General features: G+C 38.4%; 1 protein-coding gene across 3 annotated transcripts in view; it reads right to left on the reverse strand.

The window, feature by feature from the left end:
* The window catches only part of kuz (zinc-dependent metalloprotease kuz), a 697031-nt gene extending 686140 nt beyond the window's left edge, over positions 1 to 10891 (reverse strand). For all 3 annotated transcript variants that reach the window (XM_068226622.1, XM_068226623.1, XM_068226621.1), the window contains exon 1: positions 10735 to 10891. In XM_068226622.1, the coding sequence (XP_068082723.1) occupies positions 10735 to 10795 (61 nt within the window). In that variant the 5' untranslated portion in view covers positions 10796 to 10891. The remainder of the gene's footprint in view (positions 1 to 10734) is intronic.
* Between the last annotated feature and the right edge of the window lie 4608 nt (positions 10892 to 15499).

A 15499-nucleotide genomic window follows, 5' to 3' on the forward strand; every position in this document is an offset into this window, starting at 1 on the left:
AAAGTCGTCTGTCTGCTGGAAATGCCTCCGTTGACGGCGGCCTGGCATTCTTAGCTATACACGTGTCCTGTGGCACACGACAACACGTTCTACAATGACTGTCGGCTGAGAAATCACGGTACGAAGTGGGCCACTCGCCAACGCCGTGTCCCATTTATCGTTCGCTACGTGCGCAGCACAGCGGCGCATTTCACATCATGAGCATACCTCAGTGACGTCAGTCTACCCTGCAATTGGCATAAAGTTCTGACCACTCCTTCTTGGTGTTGCATTTGCTCTGTCAGTCAGTGTATAATTCCTGGACTGCCTGGGAATTGAACCCGGGGCCTCCGAGTAAGAAGGAGAGCATGCTAACGCTACATCATGGGGCTGGTCACTTAGAGGTAATAATATGCACAACACGCTACTACTACATCACTTGCTGGCCATCTAGAGCTATGAAAATGGCAGTATAAACAAAATTACTCCGGAATTAATTATAAATAGTCATATTTTATCGCATTTTGTGCCATATATCCAGTAATGTCGGCACCCTGAATGGATTTTGCATGAATGAGAACCAACCAGAAAGTTTTGATTGCCCTCTCGTGAAAATTTCACAACTTCACCCACACAGATCACAGTAGTATCTATTCCTACATACAGTAGCACAGGAATTAAACATAGGATTATTGGTTTTATGAGATCAGAGGAAGTTGAATATCATGAATTCACAGTCAATGATGATTCTTTCTTGAATTAGAGTACTGTGACAATCAATTATGAGCTAACTTACGGTCCTAATTAACAATGCCTGAGTTTGTTTGTCCAACCCTTGTCCAGTTTCTCTACGGGGTCGAGAATGAGGCGAGATTAATCTGTCGTGTTGGATTTTTATGACCGGATGCCCTTCCTGACGTTAACCTCATCAGAGGAGTCAATGAGATGAAAGACGTGATATGTGATCATAGGAAAGGAGAGGGTGAAACCCGGTACCGGCACATAGCCTACTCCTGACGAATAGCGCCAAGGGGTATCCTGAAGGCTTACCGTCTCCATCCGACGGACCAATCACGATCAACAGCGTCATATGCCCTCAATCCATATGAGCACTGCAGAGAGATTTGGAATTTAATCCAGGCTTTTGGCACGCAATCTAGTGATTATAAATTGTATACCACCACCTCCCCTACCTTACCGGCCAACTTATGGCAACATCTTTTTTCGACCAATGGGACTCGAACTGGCTAACCACGGTGTAAAGACTGTTCAGACTGCAACGCCTCAACGATCATGGCCACCAGACAGGCTTAACAATGCCCAAGTATCTTAACCCAAACAGTTGGGAATAACCTTTTGAAAATGTGCAATTACTCCATATCGCCTGCAAACCACATGTTCAATCATTAACCACTGCTGATCTGCATTCAGGGCTGCTACCCAGGTAGCAGATCATCTCTCAATTGTTTACCTAGTTCTTTCTTACATAATTTCAAAGAAGTTGGAATTTATCAAACATTTTTCTTTGTAAATTATTCCAATCCCTAATTCCTCTCCCTATAAACAAATATTTGCCCCAATTTGTCCTCTGGAATTCCATCTTTTAAAAACTCTATTCAAGCTTATTTGACTAATGTCATTCAATGCCATCTCTCCAGTGAGTGCTCAAAACATGCTTAGTTGAGCAACTCATCTCCTCACTCCCCACTAAAGTTTGCAAGATTTTTGGAACACTACTCTTTTGTTAAAGACCATTATCTACTTCATAAATCTATTGTAATACAGAAGTAATTTTAGTCATCTTATCTCCTGCCCATGATTAATTTAAGGTATCAAAATTTGGCATTTCATTGCCTGAGAAATGTCTGTCTCATTACACCATCACTTCTAGGCACAGGTCAGTTATTCAAAAATCTCCTAACCTAATCTTGAAAGGTCATATATAGCACTGGAATGTAATGTACATAATTCACAATGAATAATGACTCCCCTCTGAAATTCTCTATATAGGACATAGGACAATTAATATTGATATTTATTGAATTTCTGATTCATTTCCTGCATCAGGTGTCTATTCTGATCCATTACACACTAAAATGTGATATTTAATCATTATTTAGATATGTAGGTATCTGGAGAGTGATACTTGCAATATAGTCTTCAGCCTGTGTTCTCCAAACATCAGCCTGGATTCTATTACATTGCTATATAAAAGAATATACAAACCTTAAAAGATTACTGCCCTTGTTGAAATAACCACTGTTAGCTATGATACAAACTACTTTCCCTCCTTTCTGAATGTCTGTTGGTTTAGTTTTTTCCAACAATGACTTGTCTTCAGTAACTTACTGCTCCAATTTTTCAGGATAGAGACTCACTGCAGAAATGGGAAGCAAAGCAAGCTATTATATGTGCCTACAAGTCATTTGATCATATTGGCATAATGCTGCAAAATTACAGGTTTTTGAATTCGGCGTTAGCTCTGTTGTGGAAGTGAAGACAAAGATCGAGTACATAGTGGATGTCCTTAAAGAACGTCTGTTGCTGAGGATAAATACGATGTGATCTTAAGCAAGTGTAACAGAAGGCTTACAGCTGTGGACATCTGCCTTGAAACCAACAGAATTAGAGAACAATCAGTGTCATGGCCAACTGTGTAATATCGTTTATGTGATGCTGGGTTGTGTGGACGTGTATCTGCCAAAGAGCCACTTTGAACGAGCAGGCATAAATCTTGGAGACTTCAGTGGGACAGACAACGTAAGGATTGCACCACTGACCAGTGAAAATGCGTGCTTTTGATTGACGAGTCAAAATTTGAGAAGCCTGGGTCAATTGTCGCCAGTATGTCCAGTGCTACAAATGATGAATCATATCCATTAAAATTAAGTAATATGTCGAAGGGAAGTTCTTCTCCGATGAATTTGCCGAAAAGTTCCAGTGTATAGAGGTTTCCCTGCCGTTTCTTCTTGAAAGGTGATGCGTGTGTCCTTTTGTGCAGCACTCTCATAGTTATAGAAGTATAACTTAAAAACTTTCCAGTCAGCCGAACACCCAAGTTAAATATAAATAAGTTATTACACTAAAAAATACCCATAAAAAGCACATTATTGAACAAGGAATAAAAATACAATAATTTTTTTTTTTTACAGGCATGTTATAGTGTAATATTTATATTTAAATTTGTGTGTTTGATAGACTGGAAAGCTTTTAAGTTACATTTAACTGAGTCGACACTAGAAAGTATGGCTTCCTTCTTAAACTCATGCTTCTCTCACCCTCAAACCAGAGTCCTTTGTTATACTCGTAGATAATCTATGCTCTTCCAATTTCCTCACACGACCTCACCAGCAGAGCCACCTGATATGAACAGCTTCATCAATCAACATGAAGTTCCACATGAGGATAAACAATAATATTTATTGGTGGGATGAAACCATATATCTTACAAGCAACAGAGCGATACTAAAAATAATTTTCGAGATGGAAGAGTGAATGAGTACAATAATATGAAGATAGTATTCTGAGGTTTACAGGCTGTGTTTACATATTTTCTATAAGGCTTACTTCACAAAAATAAAGGAATAGTTATAGTAGGCCTGCTTTTATTAACTCCAATAACAGAACTTCCCACACCCAATTCCACAAATAGCCTATATAGAAGCAGCTACATTAGTGAATTAGATATTTAATGGCACAAGAACAAATTACACCTCATGGATATTTATAATAATAATAATAGTAATAGGGTCCTAGGAGTCAACCTAGGAGGGGTCTTCACAGCCCTGGCAAATGGGAGTGAAATGCGTCGTTGCGACCTTCTGCAACAATAAACTATTGGATTCAGCAAGAGAATCCAACTAGCCTCTTTCACTCCAACTCTAGCACGTAACCTACAAGAGGTGCCCATGTTAAGCCGAGCAACCCAGTGGAAGGTTGGGTAACCAATCCCAGCAGGAAACTGGGTCGGTGAACCGATCAGTGATGGGGGCTCCACGGCTCACAACCTTGGTAGTACCTTGTTCGGTGCGAAATATCACTGACCCAAATCTACAGTTTTTCAACTATGAAAAAAGCATGGAGGAAATTTCAGCTAAAGCTACTACCCCAGGTGTTAACCAATCCACCGTCGTCTTGTACGACGTTAGCGGGCCTTCGGATTCTGGGGAGCCTGCACCGACATGCTCGGACGTATCAGAGACTCCACGAAAGATCAAACATAGAGCCAAGAATTTCTTTGCTACCTTTAATGCCAATTCTCTCCAGAAGGTAGGAAAACTGAAAAAGCTCAGAGATATCCTATCAGAACAGCAAATTTAGATTGCAGCTATTCAGGAAACAAGATTTACAGATGAGCAAGCCTTTGAATCTGAAGGTTACAGGATCTTCAAGGGTAAACCTGGTAAACGTGTCATACAAACTGTCCCCCACCTTGGCACAGCATTTGTAGTCAACAAAATGATTCTGGACTCAATAACAAATTTCACGTCTGTGAATAGCAGTCTCGACTCTGTCCTTTCGAAGCACAAACAAAATGTATACTATTGTGAACGTTCATGCGCCGATCAACCAAGCGAACAAGAGAGACCCAGAGGGAACTGATAGATTCTGGGAAGAACTTGAGGAGATTTTATCCAAGATTCCAGACAAACATACCATAATCATGCTTGGAGATTTCAATGCCCAGGTAGGCAAAGAGAGAAAGTTCCAAAACATCGTTGGAAACTATCCTGCTCAACAGAGAACAAATAGTAATGGAGAAAGGCTAATAGAGCTGTGTAAGGCATTTAACCTCGTAATGAAGTCTACTGCTCTTAAACACCTGCCCAAAAACAGAAGATCTGGAAATCCCCAAATCATCACCTTGGTGAATTCCAGATTGATCATGTCGCGATTGCACAGAAGGCTCAAAGAGAAATTCAGAATGTTAAAGTTCTAAGACAAGCAAAACTGGACTCAGATCACTATCTATCCAAGATAAAAATCAAACTGCTCCCGAGAAACACAAGGAGAGTTCGAGCCAAAAGGATTGAAAGATTTGATAGAGAAAAACTAGGATCTAACCATGAGTTCACTCAGAAACTACAATTGGTGGATGCAGAGAACTGGGAACAACTGCGCGAGGCCCTGATCAAAACAGTTAAAGAGACGGTTCAGCTTACTAAGCCCAGGAAGCACGCTTGGTGGAACAGTGAATGCGATGCAGCGATAATGCAAAGACAGTTCGCCTGGCAGAAATGGAACTCGCTAAAGAACCAAATCAACTGGACAAACTTCTTGAATGAGAGAAAGTGTGCAGCAAAAACCATCCGCAGCATTAAACGTGCTTTTGATAAACACCAGCTGGCTCAAATTGAGGAAGATTTCAAGAAGAACAATACACGTGACTTTTATAAAACATTTAAAAGCAACTTGAGGAAATACGACCCACCGAGCCTACAGTTCAGAGATTCCAATGGAAACCTAGCCCATAACGACAAGCAAAACTGCCGGATCCTTGCAAAATACTTTGAATCCCTTCTTAACTGCGAGGCCCCAATGTCCAGATTCACATTTGAAGATACAACAACAGTCCACCGAGATTCAGCTGCACTTACGAAAGAGGAAGTCAGACAGATTATCCAATCCTTGAAGAATAATAAAGCGCCGGGTGAAGATTCGATAATAGCTGAATTGTGGAAGTTTGCTAGTGTCAATGCAGTGGAGAAATTAACAGACATCATACATGAAATCTGGAATACTGAAAGACTTCCAAGTGACTGGACATCTGCCCTAAACCACCCACTTCATAAGAAAGGCGACAAGTCGGATGTCAACAACTATTGCGGCATCTCCCTCCTATTTTTAACCTACAAAATTCTCTCGAAAGCTCTTCAAATCAGGGCAGAACAGCTAGATCCAGAGCTGGGTGATTACCAAGGAGGTTTCAGGAAAGGACGGTCATGTGTGGAGCAGATTATGAATCTGAAATCTGTCCTTTCATATCTAAAACTAAGGAGCAAGCCTTTTGTAGTAACGTTCATCGACTTTAAGAAGGCCTATGATTCAATTGATAGAACTACCCTACTTCAGATCTTAAAGGAATTTGGCTTGGATGGTAAAACAAGAGTGATCATCCAACAGACTCTCACCAACATCATCTCAAAAGTGAAGTTTAGAGGAGAGATTTCAGAGGCCTTTGAAATACAGACAGGAGTTAGGCAAGGAGATGGTCTCTCACCTCTGTTGTTCAGCTGCGTTCTTGAGAAAGTGATCTGTGAATGGCGCAGAGAAATGAGTTATGAAGGAGTCGAAAGCGGAGTCAGACTAGGCCACAAGAACAAGAACCTTTCAATTGACTGTCTAGCATTTGCAGACGATCTTGCGGTTTTCGCCGATTCCTTGGATGTGGCCATGAAGCAGACCAACCAGCTTCAAACACAAGCTGCAAAGGCGGGCCTCCAAATCTCCTTTGAGAAAACGAAATTCATTACAAACATCAAACTGGCGCCAAGTGAGCTAGAAGGGACTCGTGGAAAAGTCAAGTGAGTCGAAAAATTTAAGTATCTTGGTGAATGGATAGAACCTAACTTGTCCAAAAAAGAAGCCTTTTCTTCACGCATGAATAAAATGGAAATGGCTTACCATCTGACTAAAAATGTCTATAACAAAAGATCTATATCTCTGAATGCAAAAATCAAACACTATTGCACTGTTATCCGGCCAGAGGCTCTATATGCAGTGGAATGTCTCGCCATGAACAAAAAAGGCATGATGGAGAAATTGGAGGCCAAGGAAAGAAAGATTTTGAGAAAAATCTTAGGTCCAGTCAAAGACAACGGCGAGTTTAGGAGACGGCTCAACCAGGAGTTGTACTCGCATGTGGAGAAAATAACTGATGTGATGCAAAAAAGGAGGATTACTTTTTATGGACACATGGCCCGAATGAATTCAACACGGTTAACCAACCGCATTTTCACTTTCCTCCAAGAGAAAAAGGCAAAGGGGGCATGGTTCAGTGAGGTACAGAAAGATCTGCAGGAGATTGGGATCTCATTTGAAGATATCCAGGAGCATGTCCCACTTAAGAAAAAACTCCAAGAACATCAGAGCTTCCTACCAAAGCCGAAGATGAAAACTGGAAAGGCATGGACGGAAAAGCGAAAGGAGCAACACCGTATACGAATGAAGGAATACTGGACCAACATTAAAGCTCAAAGGAAACAGATGAAATGACGTGGTCCTTAGTTGGCCAAAATGAAACAAGAATAATAATAATTATAATTAAGAAGTGCGCACAATGTGCATTATGTTTGTTTAGCAAAAGACTTTGATCTCTTTCTGCAAAACTGCAAGGGTATCTTTGACAACTCTCACCACACAGTTCACACATACATGAATCACACGGTTCATGGAATCTTTTATTGATGCAGACTGCATGATGGAAACCATGACTTGCAAACCTGGTGACCACATGTCTCAACTCGTAGTTTGACTGGGTCCAGTCCTTTTTTGTCATCGCGTCTGTGCTGTAAAATTCCCACCAAATATCAATTCTTTTTTGTTCTCGTCTTCTTAGTGTTTGCTGAAAGGCGTCCGTTGAAGGTAGGATTTTTTTTTCTGATCTCTTGTATTAGATAGTCTTTTGTTAGTACGTATAGAAGTCTTGATCGGGTGAATTTTAATACACTGAGTGTTCTCTTGAGGAATGATGCCTTCACTTTCTCCGAGGTTTCTAGGTTGCTTATTTTTAAATGGTCCCATATAAGTTCCATTCTGTATGTTAGAATTGGCATTATTTTCACTTGAAATAGTTTCATTGTGGTGGTCAGGGATATTTTTTCTGGATTTTGAATGTCCTTCATGGCTCTAATCGCTGCTGTTGCTTTTTCTTTTACATGTCAGAAGATGGTCTGGGTCGTTTGGAGGGTAATGCCCAGATATTTCAACTAATTTACAATTGCTAATTCGTTTCCCCCTAAGTACAATTGGTCTTTTGATGCAATCTTTCCTCCTTTCCGGAATGTAATTTGAACTGTCTTCTTGGTGTTAATTGTGAATTTATTTTCTATAGCCCATTCTGAGAGTCTATTGAGTGTATCTTGCACCTCTTGCAGGATTGGTCCTCCTATGATGTCATCAGCATACATGTATATCACGACTTTCTTATCCTTCTCATGGATGATAATAATAATAATGTTATTTGTTTTACGTCCCACTAACTACTTTTTAAGGTCTTCGGAGACGCCGAGGTGCCGGAATTTAGTCCCGCAGGAGTTCTTTTACGTGCCAGTAAATCTACCGACACGGGCTGTCGTATTTGAGCACCTTCAAATACCACCGGACTGAGCCAGGATCGAACCTGCCAAGTTGGGGTTAGAAGGCCAGTGCCTTAACCGTCTGAGCCACTCAGCCCGGCTCTCATGGATGATTCTTGTCACATCGGAAGTTGCGATATTGAATAATACAGGACTCATTGGGTCCCCCTGTAGCACTCTGTTTGTTTGGGTTATGTCACTGGACGTAGTGATGCCATCGTCTATGATCACTCTTGTGTCAGATAGAATGTTTCTGATTATTATGGCCAGGTAGTTTTCCTTTCCTGTTAAGCGCTCTAGTTTCGTGATAGATAAGTACTTCATGGATATTTATGAAACACTGTCACCTGCAAAGGGTTGAAAAACAAAAACAACCCTCTACTCTTATTTCTGAAATCTTTGAAACAAGCCATAGCTTCTTTTGCTCTGCATGGTGTATGTTCAGTGTCCTCATCGATTACGGTTGATGTATAATATGAATAACATCCACTTCAATTTTATCCTTTAAAGCGTATAAAATCCTCAAACAATATTAGCAGCAACTTTATGAGAAAATAATTTTCAGTTTTAAGATACATCAGTAAATAAATCTAGATCATAAAAAAATGACAAGCTCCATTTGAAACAACCTAGAAAGTCTTAAAAAGGTTATTCCATAAATAAAAAGGAAACTGAGGAAACACCAAAGGATGAGAGCTATAGGCTTACATACAAAATTCAACACACTTATGCAAAGAGGTGAATATGGAGAGTTACTAATGCAATCTTCTCGAAATTCATGTGGAAATGTAAAATTAACCAAGGTATACATTAAAGTCTGACTTTCAACATCTATGGAAATCTGATTGCAGCATGGTAATTAAGTGACTATGTATATAATAAAATAGGCCTAGCTGTGTTTACCATTACCCAGTACTATGCATTACTATGCACTTTTGACATAAATGTAAAAAGAAGTAAATATACATCTATTCTCTCCTTTATTCTTGAATAAAATAAAGTGTTTTGCAACTATTTACAGGTACCATTTAGTGTATGGGTAATGCAAACATATCTACAGCATTCAATACTGACATAGCAAGAAAATACTGATCCATCACTATTCCATTTAAAATCCAGTGTTCTTAAAATAATTAATGGAATGTCGCTTGCATGAATAAAATAACAGGAACATATGTTCCAGAAGTAATGAATGGCTTTGGGTTACTCATCCACTGCAAGATGACTAAACTTAGAGAAGCAGTTCAGTACGAAGTTGGACCCCCTTCAATCTTTACCAGACAGGTAAACCCAAATCACATGAAAACAAATCAATATTCTACAGGAAAAAAGAAGTAGGCCCTAATAACCGTAATAACAAGGAGAGTACAACATATATGAAATAACAGTATATTTTAAATCCAATCTCTGCAGAATGAGCAACAAGTAGGCCTACTGATATTTGCATTTCCTCAAAGTACAATATGATAGATTATAAAATGCAAAAGACACAAAGATATGTACGCACTTTAACATGATAAATTCTAAGTTACTACAACTATTAGCAAAATTTCACAAATCCAAACTTAAGTCTATTACATACAGTTAAACTATTCTGTCTGTCAAAAGACCTGGATGTCAGAAACAGGTGATTCTGAAATAACTTCATAGTGAAATGTTTTATATATCTTCAAAAAGTCGGAATTCCTCAAAATTCTAAGTTCGTTCTTTTGTTAAAGCATTCACAAACAATTGCTTCAGCACAAAACTGTTTTATGTTTAATCGAAAGGATAAAAAATTATAGTTGTTTACATTAGGCTACTATTCGAAGTCACGTGTCATTAAATTCAATCAGTATCAATGTCGCAAAATGTACCTAAACATAAAAGTATATTCAACCGAACACTTTGTAAACAGCTTAAGGCTACTGTTTCAACAAGAATGACGAATTTTGAGGACAACTATATACTGAAATCTGAAGAGCTGCAGTAGCTCTAGACACCCGTTCTCATTTATAAATGAAAATATTTCATTCATATGTACTTGACAGTTTGATTAAATGATTTCATCCAAATGTTTTATTTTTACCCAGAAAAATCATTCTGAAATCCAAAAACACAAATTTCGTGCTTGCTTACAACATTCCTAAAAATATATCAATATATAATTTTATCTAATAAGACTACAGTAATTTTCGATCCAGTGTGCGGAACTGGGTATGTATAATGAACAGCTGGATTTTTAAACACCCTTCTGTTTTACTTTCAGCCTATTATTCGTTAATGGCGAACCAGTAATCAAAAACTTTGCAATAATGCCATAATCTCAGGATGTTTTAGTTCAAATATCAATACAAAATCCGTAATAAACATAATCACATGCCGAAGTTGACAACAACCGAGTCAGACACTTTCAAAACGGAAGGATAGGGTGGGCTCACAGCCCTCACCCCAATGTTGTCAGATGGATATTACTCACCGCTTTCGATGTATGGAGCCAAGAGTAGTATGAAGACGATGTATCCACACTCAATGAACATGATCCCATGCGTAAAGTATCCGACGTAACTTCAAAATCACAATAAAATCCCAGACATTCACTAAAAACTACAGCTGACTGCAACAACACATCACGAACCTTAATACACTGTCTTTGAACCTTTGTGTGCTCCCACCAGTCTGCGCTTGCGCTGACCATTTCCTAACAGTTATGAGAAATTCCTGCTCCAGCTTGCAGTCGTTGATAGTAGCAGAGACGGATAGGATTTTTTTTAAGGGGTAGGGTTTTCGAGGGGCGATGCCGTTAATCCTAAAATAGAGTATAGTTAAATGGAGAATTTATTCTTAAAATTTTAGAAGCGACGCATTGTAAGAAACCATTACTTAACTCGCTTTTTTTTAATATGTTGAATGTGTGAAAGACCGTTAATTTATACATTTCCGTAGAGAGCATACATGCTTAACTTTAAAACATACTGCATAATTGGCAGAAATGCTGAATTGTGAACTTTTTTTTTCTTTTTTTGCAAGTTGCTTTACGTCGCGCCGACACAGATACCTATATACATCTTATGGCGACGATGGGATAGGAAAGGGCTAGGAGTGGGAAGGAAGTGGCCGTGGCCTTAATTAAGGTACAGCTCAGTGTGAAAATGGGAAGCCACGGAAAACCATATTCAGGGCTGCCGACAATGGGGTTCGAACCCACTATCTCCCGAATGCAAGTTCACAGCTGCGCGCTTTTAATTCTAACCACACGGCCAACTCGCTTGGTAATTGAGAATCCTGGAGGTAGGGTGGAGGAGAGCATATCCCCACTATTGCAGTTGTAATGATATCCTGTTATCCCGAGTAAATTCATAATCAATATTTCTTACAGCTGCCCAAACTGGTACCTACTCATTTTCTTTTATTTCTCTACTTTGGCCTGCTGTAGTAATAGGAACTTTATATTGTATTCGACATGGTGGACAGAAATTCCTGTTTTCAAGCGATGGAAAGGATTAGAATTGACTACAAAGATATAATAGCCGGTTGGCACTAAAATCACAGACCACAGAGAGAGAGAAAGGAAATAGATACAACTTGACAAATAGGAAGGTTTATTCTTTGGAGCTTACTGCCGTTTTCTATGCAACATATATGTTAAAAGTATAATGGACCATCGTAAATTTCTGTAGAAAGCAAATGAAACAGTAGCATAATGCTAAAGCCTGAAAAGACTACAATATAGATGGGTCCAAGGTTTAAGGGGGCCCACAGACTTCCCCGCATAAATAAATAGATAAATAAATAATTTTCCCCGAATGCCAATCTGCACAGAAAAGTGACACTGTAATATTTTTGTAGAATGAGTAGAAAAATATTCCATTTATAATTATATAACTATAAGTACAGGAATTGTCATGTGGTTGCATCTACAAGGTCTTTCACTCAAAGTGGGGCCGGCCGGCGCAGAGCAGCAGGTAGATGGGCAAGATGGTCAGACGAGCACACGGCAACTCACTGGGCTGGGGCCGGGAGAGCGCCCGTATGAATCGCATGTAAATTAACAAGAACACCAAATAACACATAATCAAAGTAAAATAATTTCTCACCTTGTCACAGAAAATGTTGAAATTGTCCTCCACCTGCATCTACACATTTCTGGCTTCATCTAAGGAAATTTTCATTCATACGCGTTAGTTCATCTACCGAGATAGCCTTTATTTCTCACTTGATATTTTGTTTGAGTTCATCTACAGTGTGAGGGTTTGTTGAATAAACCTTATTTTTCAATGTTTCCCATAAATCACAATTGCAAACTGTAAGATCTGGGGATCTTGCAGTCCACAATGGTTTACTGATTAGTCTGTTGTCAAAAATTTCCTCAATTACATTTACGACTCGTTAACCGTATGTGTGGTTGTCGAGTCTTGCTGGAAATATCCAGACTGGCATTCATTATCCGTCAATTGTTGAAAACTGGTACAAGAATGTCATTCCTATATCTCTGCCCACTGATTGTGGTTTCAAAAATGATTATTATTATTATTATTATTATTATTATTATTATTATTATTATTATTATTATTATTATTATTATTATTATTATTATTATTATTATTATTATTATTATTGTGTTGTGTCTAGCAAAGTTGTCTCTTGTAATACAAGTGACACTCTCTCTCACAAAGAACTATGCCAAGTTATTTTACAATAATGATAACATGAAAATTGGTAACAAAATGTCATATTTTAATGAGAAAGTCATATTTTCTTCATGTGTAGTGTACTCAATACCATACTAAACATAATTTTTACCCAATATTTAACAACAATGTGTTGATTCTCATTCAATCAGTCAGTCACCACTCATCTGTATTTAGTCAGCAAGGTGCCAGATTACCTATCAGTTGTTTACCTGGGCTTTTCATAAATCATTTCAAAGAAGTTGGAAATTCATCGAATATCTCCCTTGGTAAATTATTCCAATCTCTTACTCCCCTTCGTGCAAACAAATATTTGCTCCAATTTGCCCCCTTGAATTCCAACCTTACCTTCTTATTGTGATCTTTTCTACCGTTAACACTTTGGTTGAACTTATTAAATGAACTTATATTATCAATCAATCAGTCATCAATGATCTGCATTTAGGGCTGTCGCCCAGGTGGCAGATTCCATACCACTTGTTTACCTAGCTTTTAAAAAAAAAATATTTTCAATGAACTTGGAAATTTATTGAATATTTTCCTTGATTATTTATTCCAATCCCTTACTCGTCATCCTATAAAAGAATATTTGCCCCAATCTGTCCCTTTGAATTCCAAATTTATCTTCATATTATCAGGTATGATCTTTTAAAAGCTCCACTCAAGTTTATTCTTCTACTTATGTTATTCCACGCCAACTCACCACTAACGGCTCGAAACTTGGCACATATTACACATTATAAATCTCATTTTTGGTCGTGGAGTTAGCTGTGGGAAGGAATCAGGGGATTTCAGACATTACATTAGTGCACAGAATTTTTTCACCTCCTTCAAACAATATAAGGTTCGTTTTGTCTAATGACAATGTAAGAAATCCCCTTCGCTTTACAGCAAGTAGACTGTTGAGATATGTAAAAGTGTTAAAAATATAGGAATAAGTTCTAATTCTGGTTGTTTTATAAGAAGATATTTTAAGATTCAAGACTATATGTAAAAATGAGGTGAATTGTGCTACTACCTTTTGGCAAAATGTTTTTGGTCAGCTTCATTCGTGCGTATACCATAAATCCAATTTCTTCCAGATCTTCTATTAGAATCCTACTACAGTACTTCGTACTTCTTTATATATATGACAATTATTGAAGTTACCCACCATGGTTATAGCTTCAGTTGGGGCTGTTGATGAGATTATAGTCTCCAGAATTGTTTCTACTTCATTATTTGGCTAGGAGCGTTACAGTTTTATTTTTCATCAACACTAATTCTTTGTCAACTGTTGTTGAGATTACTTGTCGCATCCTTGGACTGATAAAGCAGGATATTCCTCCATATGGTCTCCCATGAGCTCCTTGTTTCACTACTGAACGAGCTGAGTATTTTCCCTGAATCTCTATTGAAACAGTTGTCATGGTTTCAGTCAAATACGTTGTAGAAATTTTATTGCATGTTTGGGATATGGTCTAATACTGTGTATTTTTCAGATCTTCCATGTTCTAAAAAAAAAAAAAACAATCAATACTGATCTGCATTTAGGGCAGTCGCCCAGGTGGCAGATTCCCTATCTGTTGCTTTCCTAGCCTTTTCCTAAATGATTTCAAAGAAATTGGAAATTTATTGAACATCTCCCTTGGTAAGTTATTCCAATCCCTAACTCCCCTTCCTATAAATGAATATTTGCCCCAGTTTGTCCTCTTGAATTCCAACTTTATCTTCATATCGTGATCTTTCCTACTTTTATAAACGCCATTCAAACCTATTCGTCTACTAATGTCATTCCACGCCATCTCTCTGCTGACAGCTCGGAACATACCACTTAGTCGAGCAGCTCTTCTTCTTTCTCTCAATTCTTCCCAACCCAAACATTGCAACATTTTTGTAACGCTACTCTTTTGTCGGAAATCACCCAGAACAAACCGAGCTGCTTTTCTTTGGATTTTTTCCAGTTCTTGAATCAGGTAATCCTGGTGAGGGTCCCATACACTGGAACCATACTCTAGTTGGGGTCTTACCAGAGACTTATATGCACTCTCCTTTACATCCTTACTACAACCCCTAAACACCCTCATAACCATGTGTAGAGATCGGTACCCTTTATTTACAATCCCATTTATGTGATTACCCCAGTGAAGATCTTTCCTTATATTAACACCTAGATACTTACAATGATCCCCAAAAGGAACTTTCACCCCATCAACGCAGTAATTAAAACTGAGAGGACTTTTCCTATTTGTGAAACTCACAACCTGACTTTTAGCCCCGTTTATCAACATACCATTGCCTGCTGTCCATCTCACAATATTTTCGAGGTCACGTTGCAGTTGCTCACAATCTTGTAACTTATTTATCACTCTATAGAGAATAACATCATCCACAAAAAGCCTTACCTCCGATTCCACTCCTTTACTCATATCATTTATATATATAAGAAAACATAAAGGTCCGATAACACTGCCCTGAGGAACTCCCCTCTCAACTATTACAGAGTCAGACAAAGCTTCACCTACTCTAACTCTCTGAGATCTATTTTCTAGAAATATAGCAACCCATTCAGTC

This window comes from Anabrus simplex, chromosome 3 (assembly GCF_040414725.1).
Source record: "Anabrus simplex isolate iqAnaSimp1 chromosome 3, ASM4041472v1, whole genome shotgun sequence".
Lineage (NCBI taxonomy): Eukaryota > Metazoa > Arthropoda > Insecta > Orthoptera > Tettigoniidae > Anabrus > Anabrus simplex.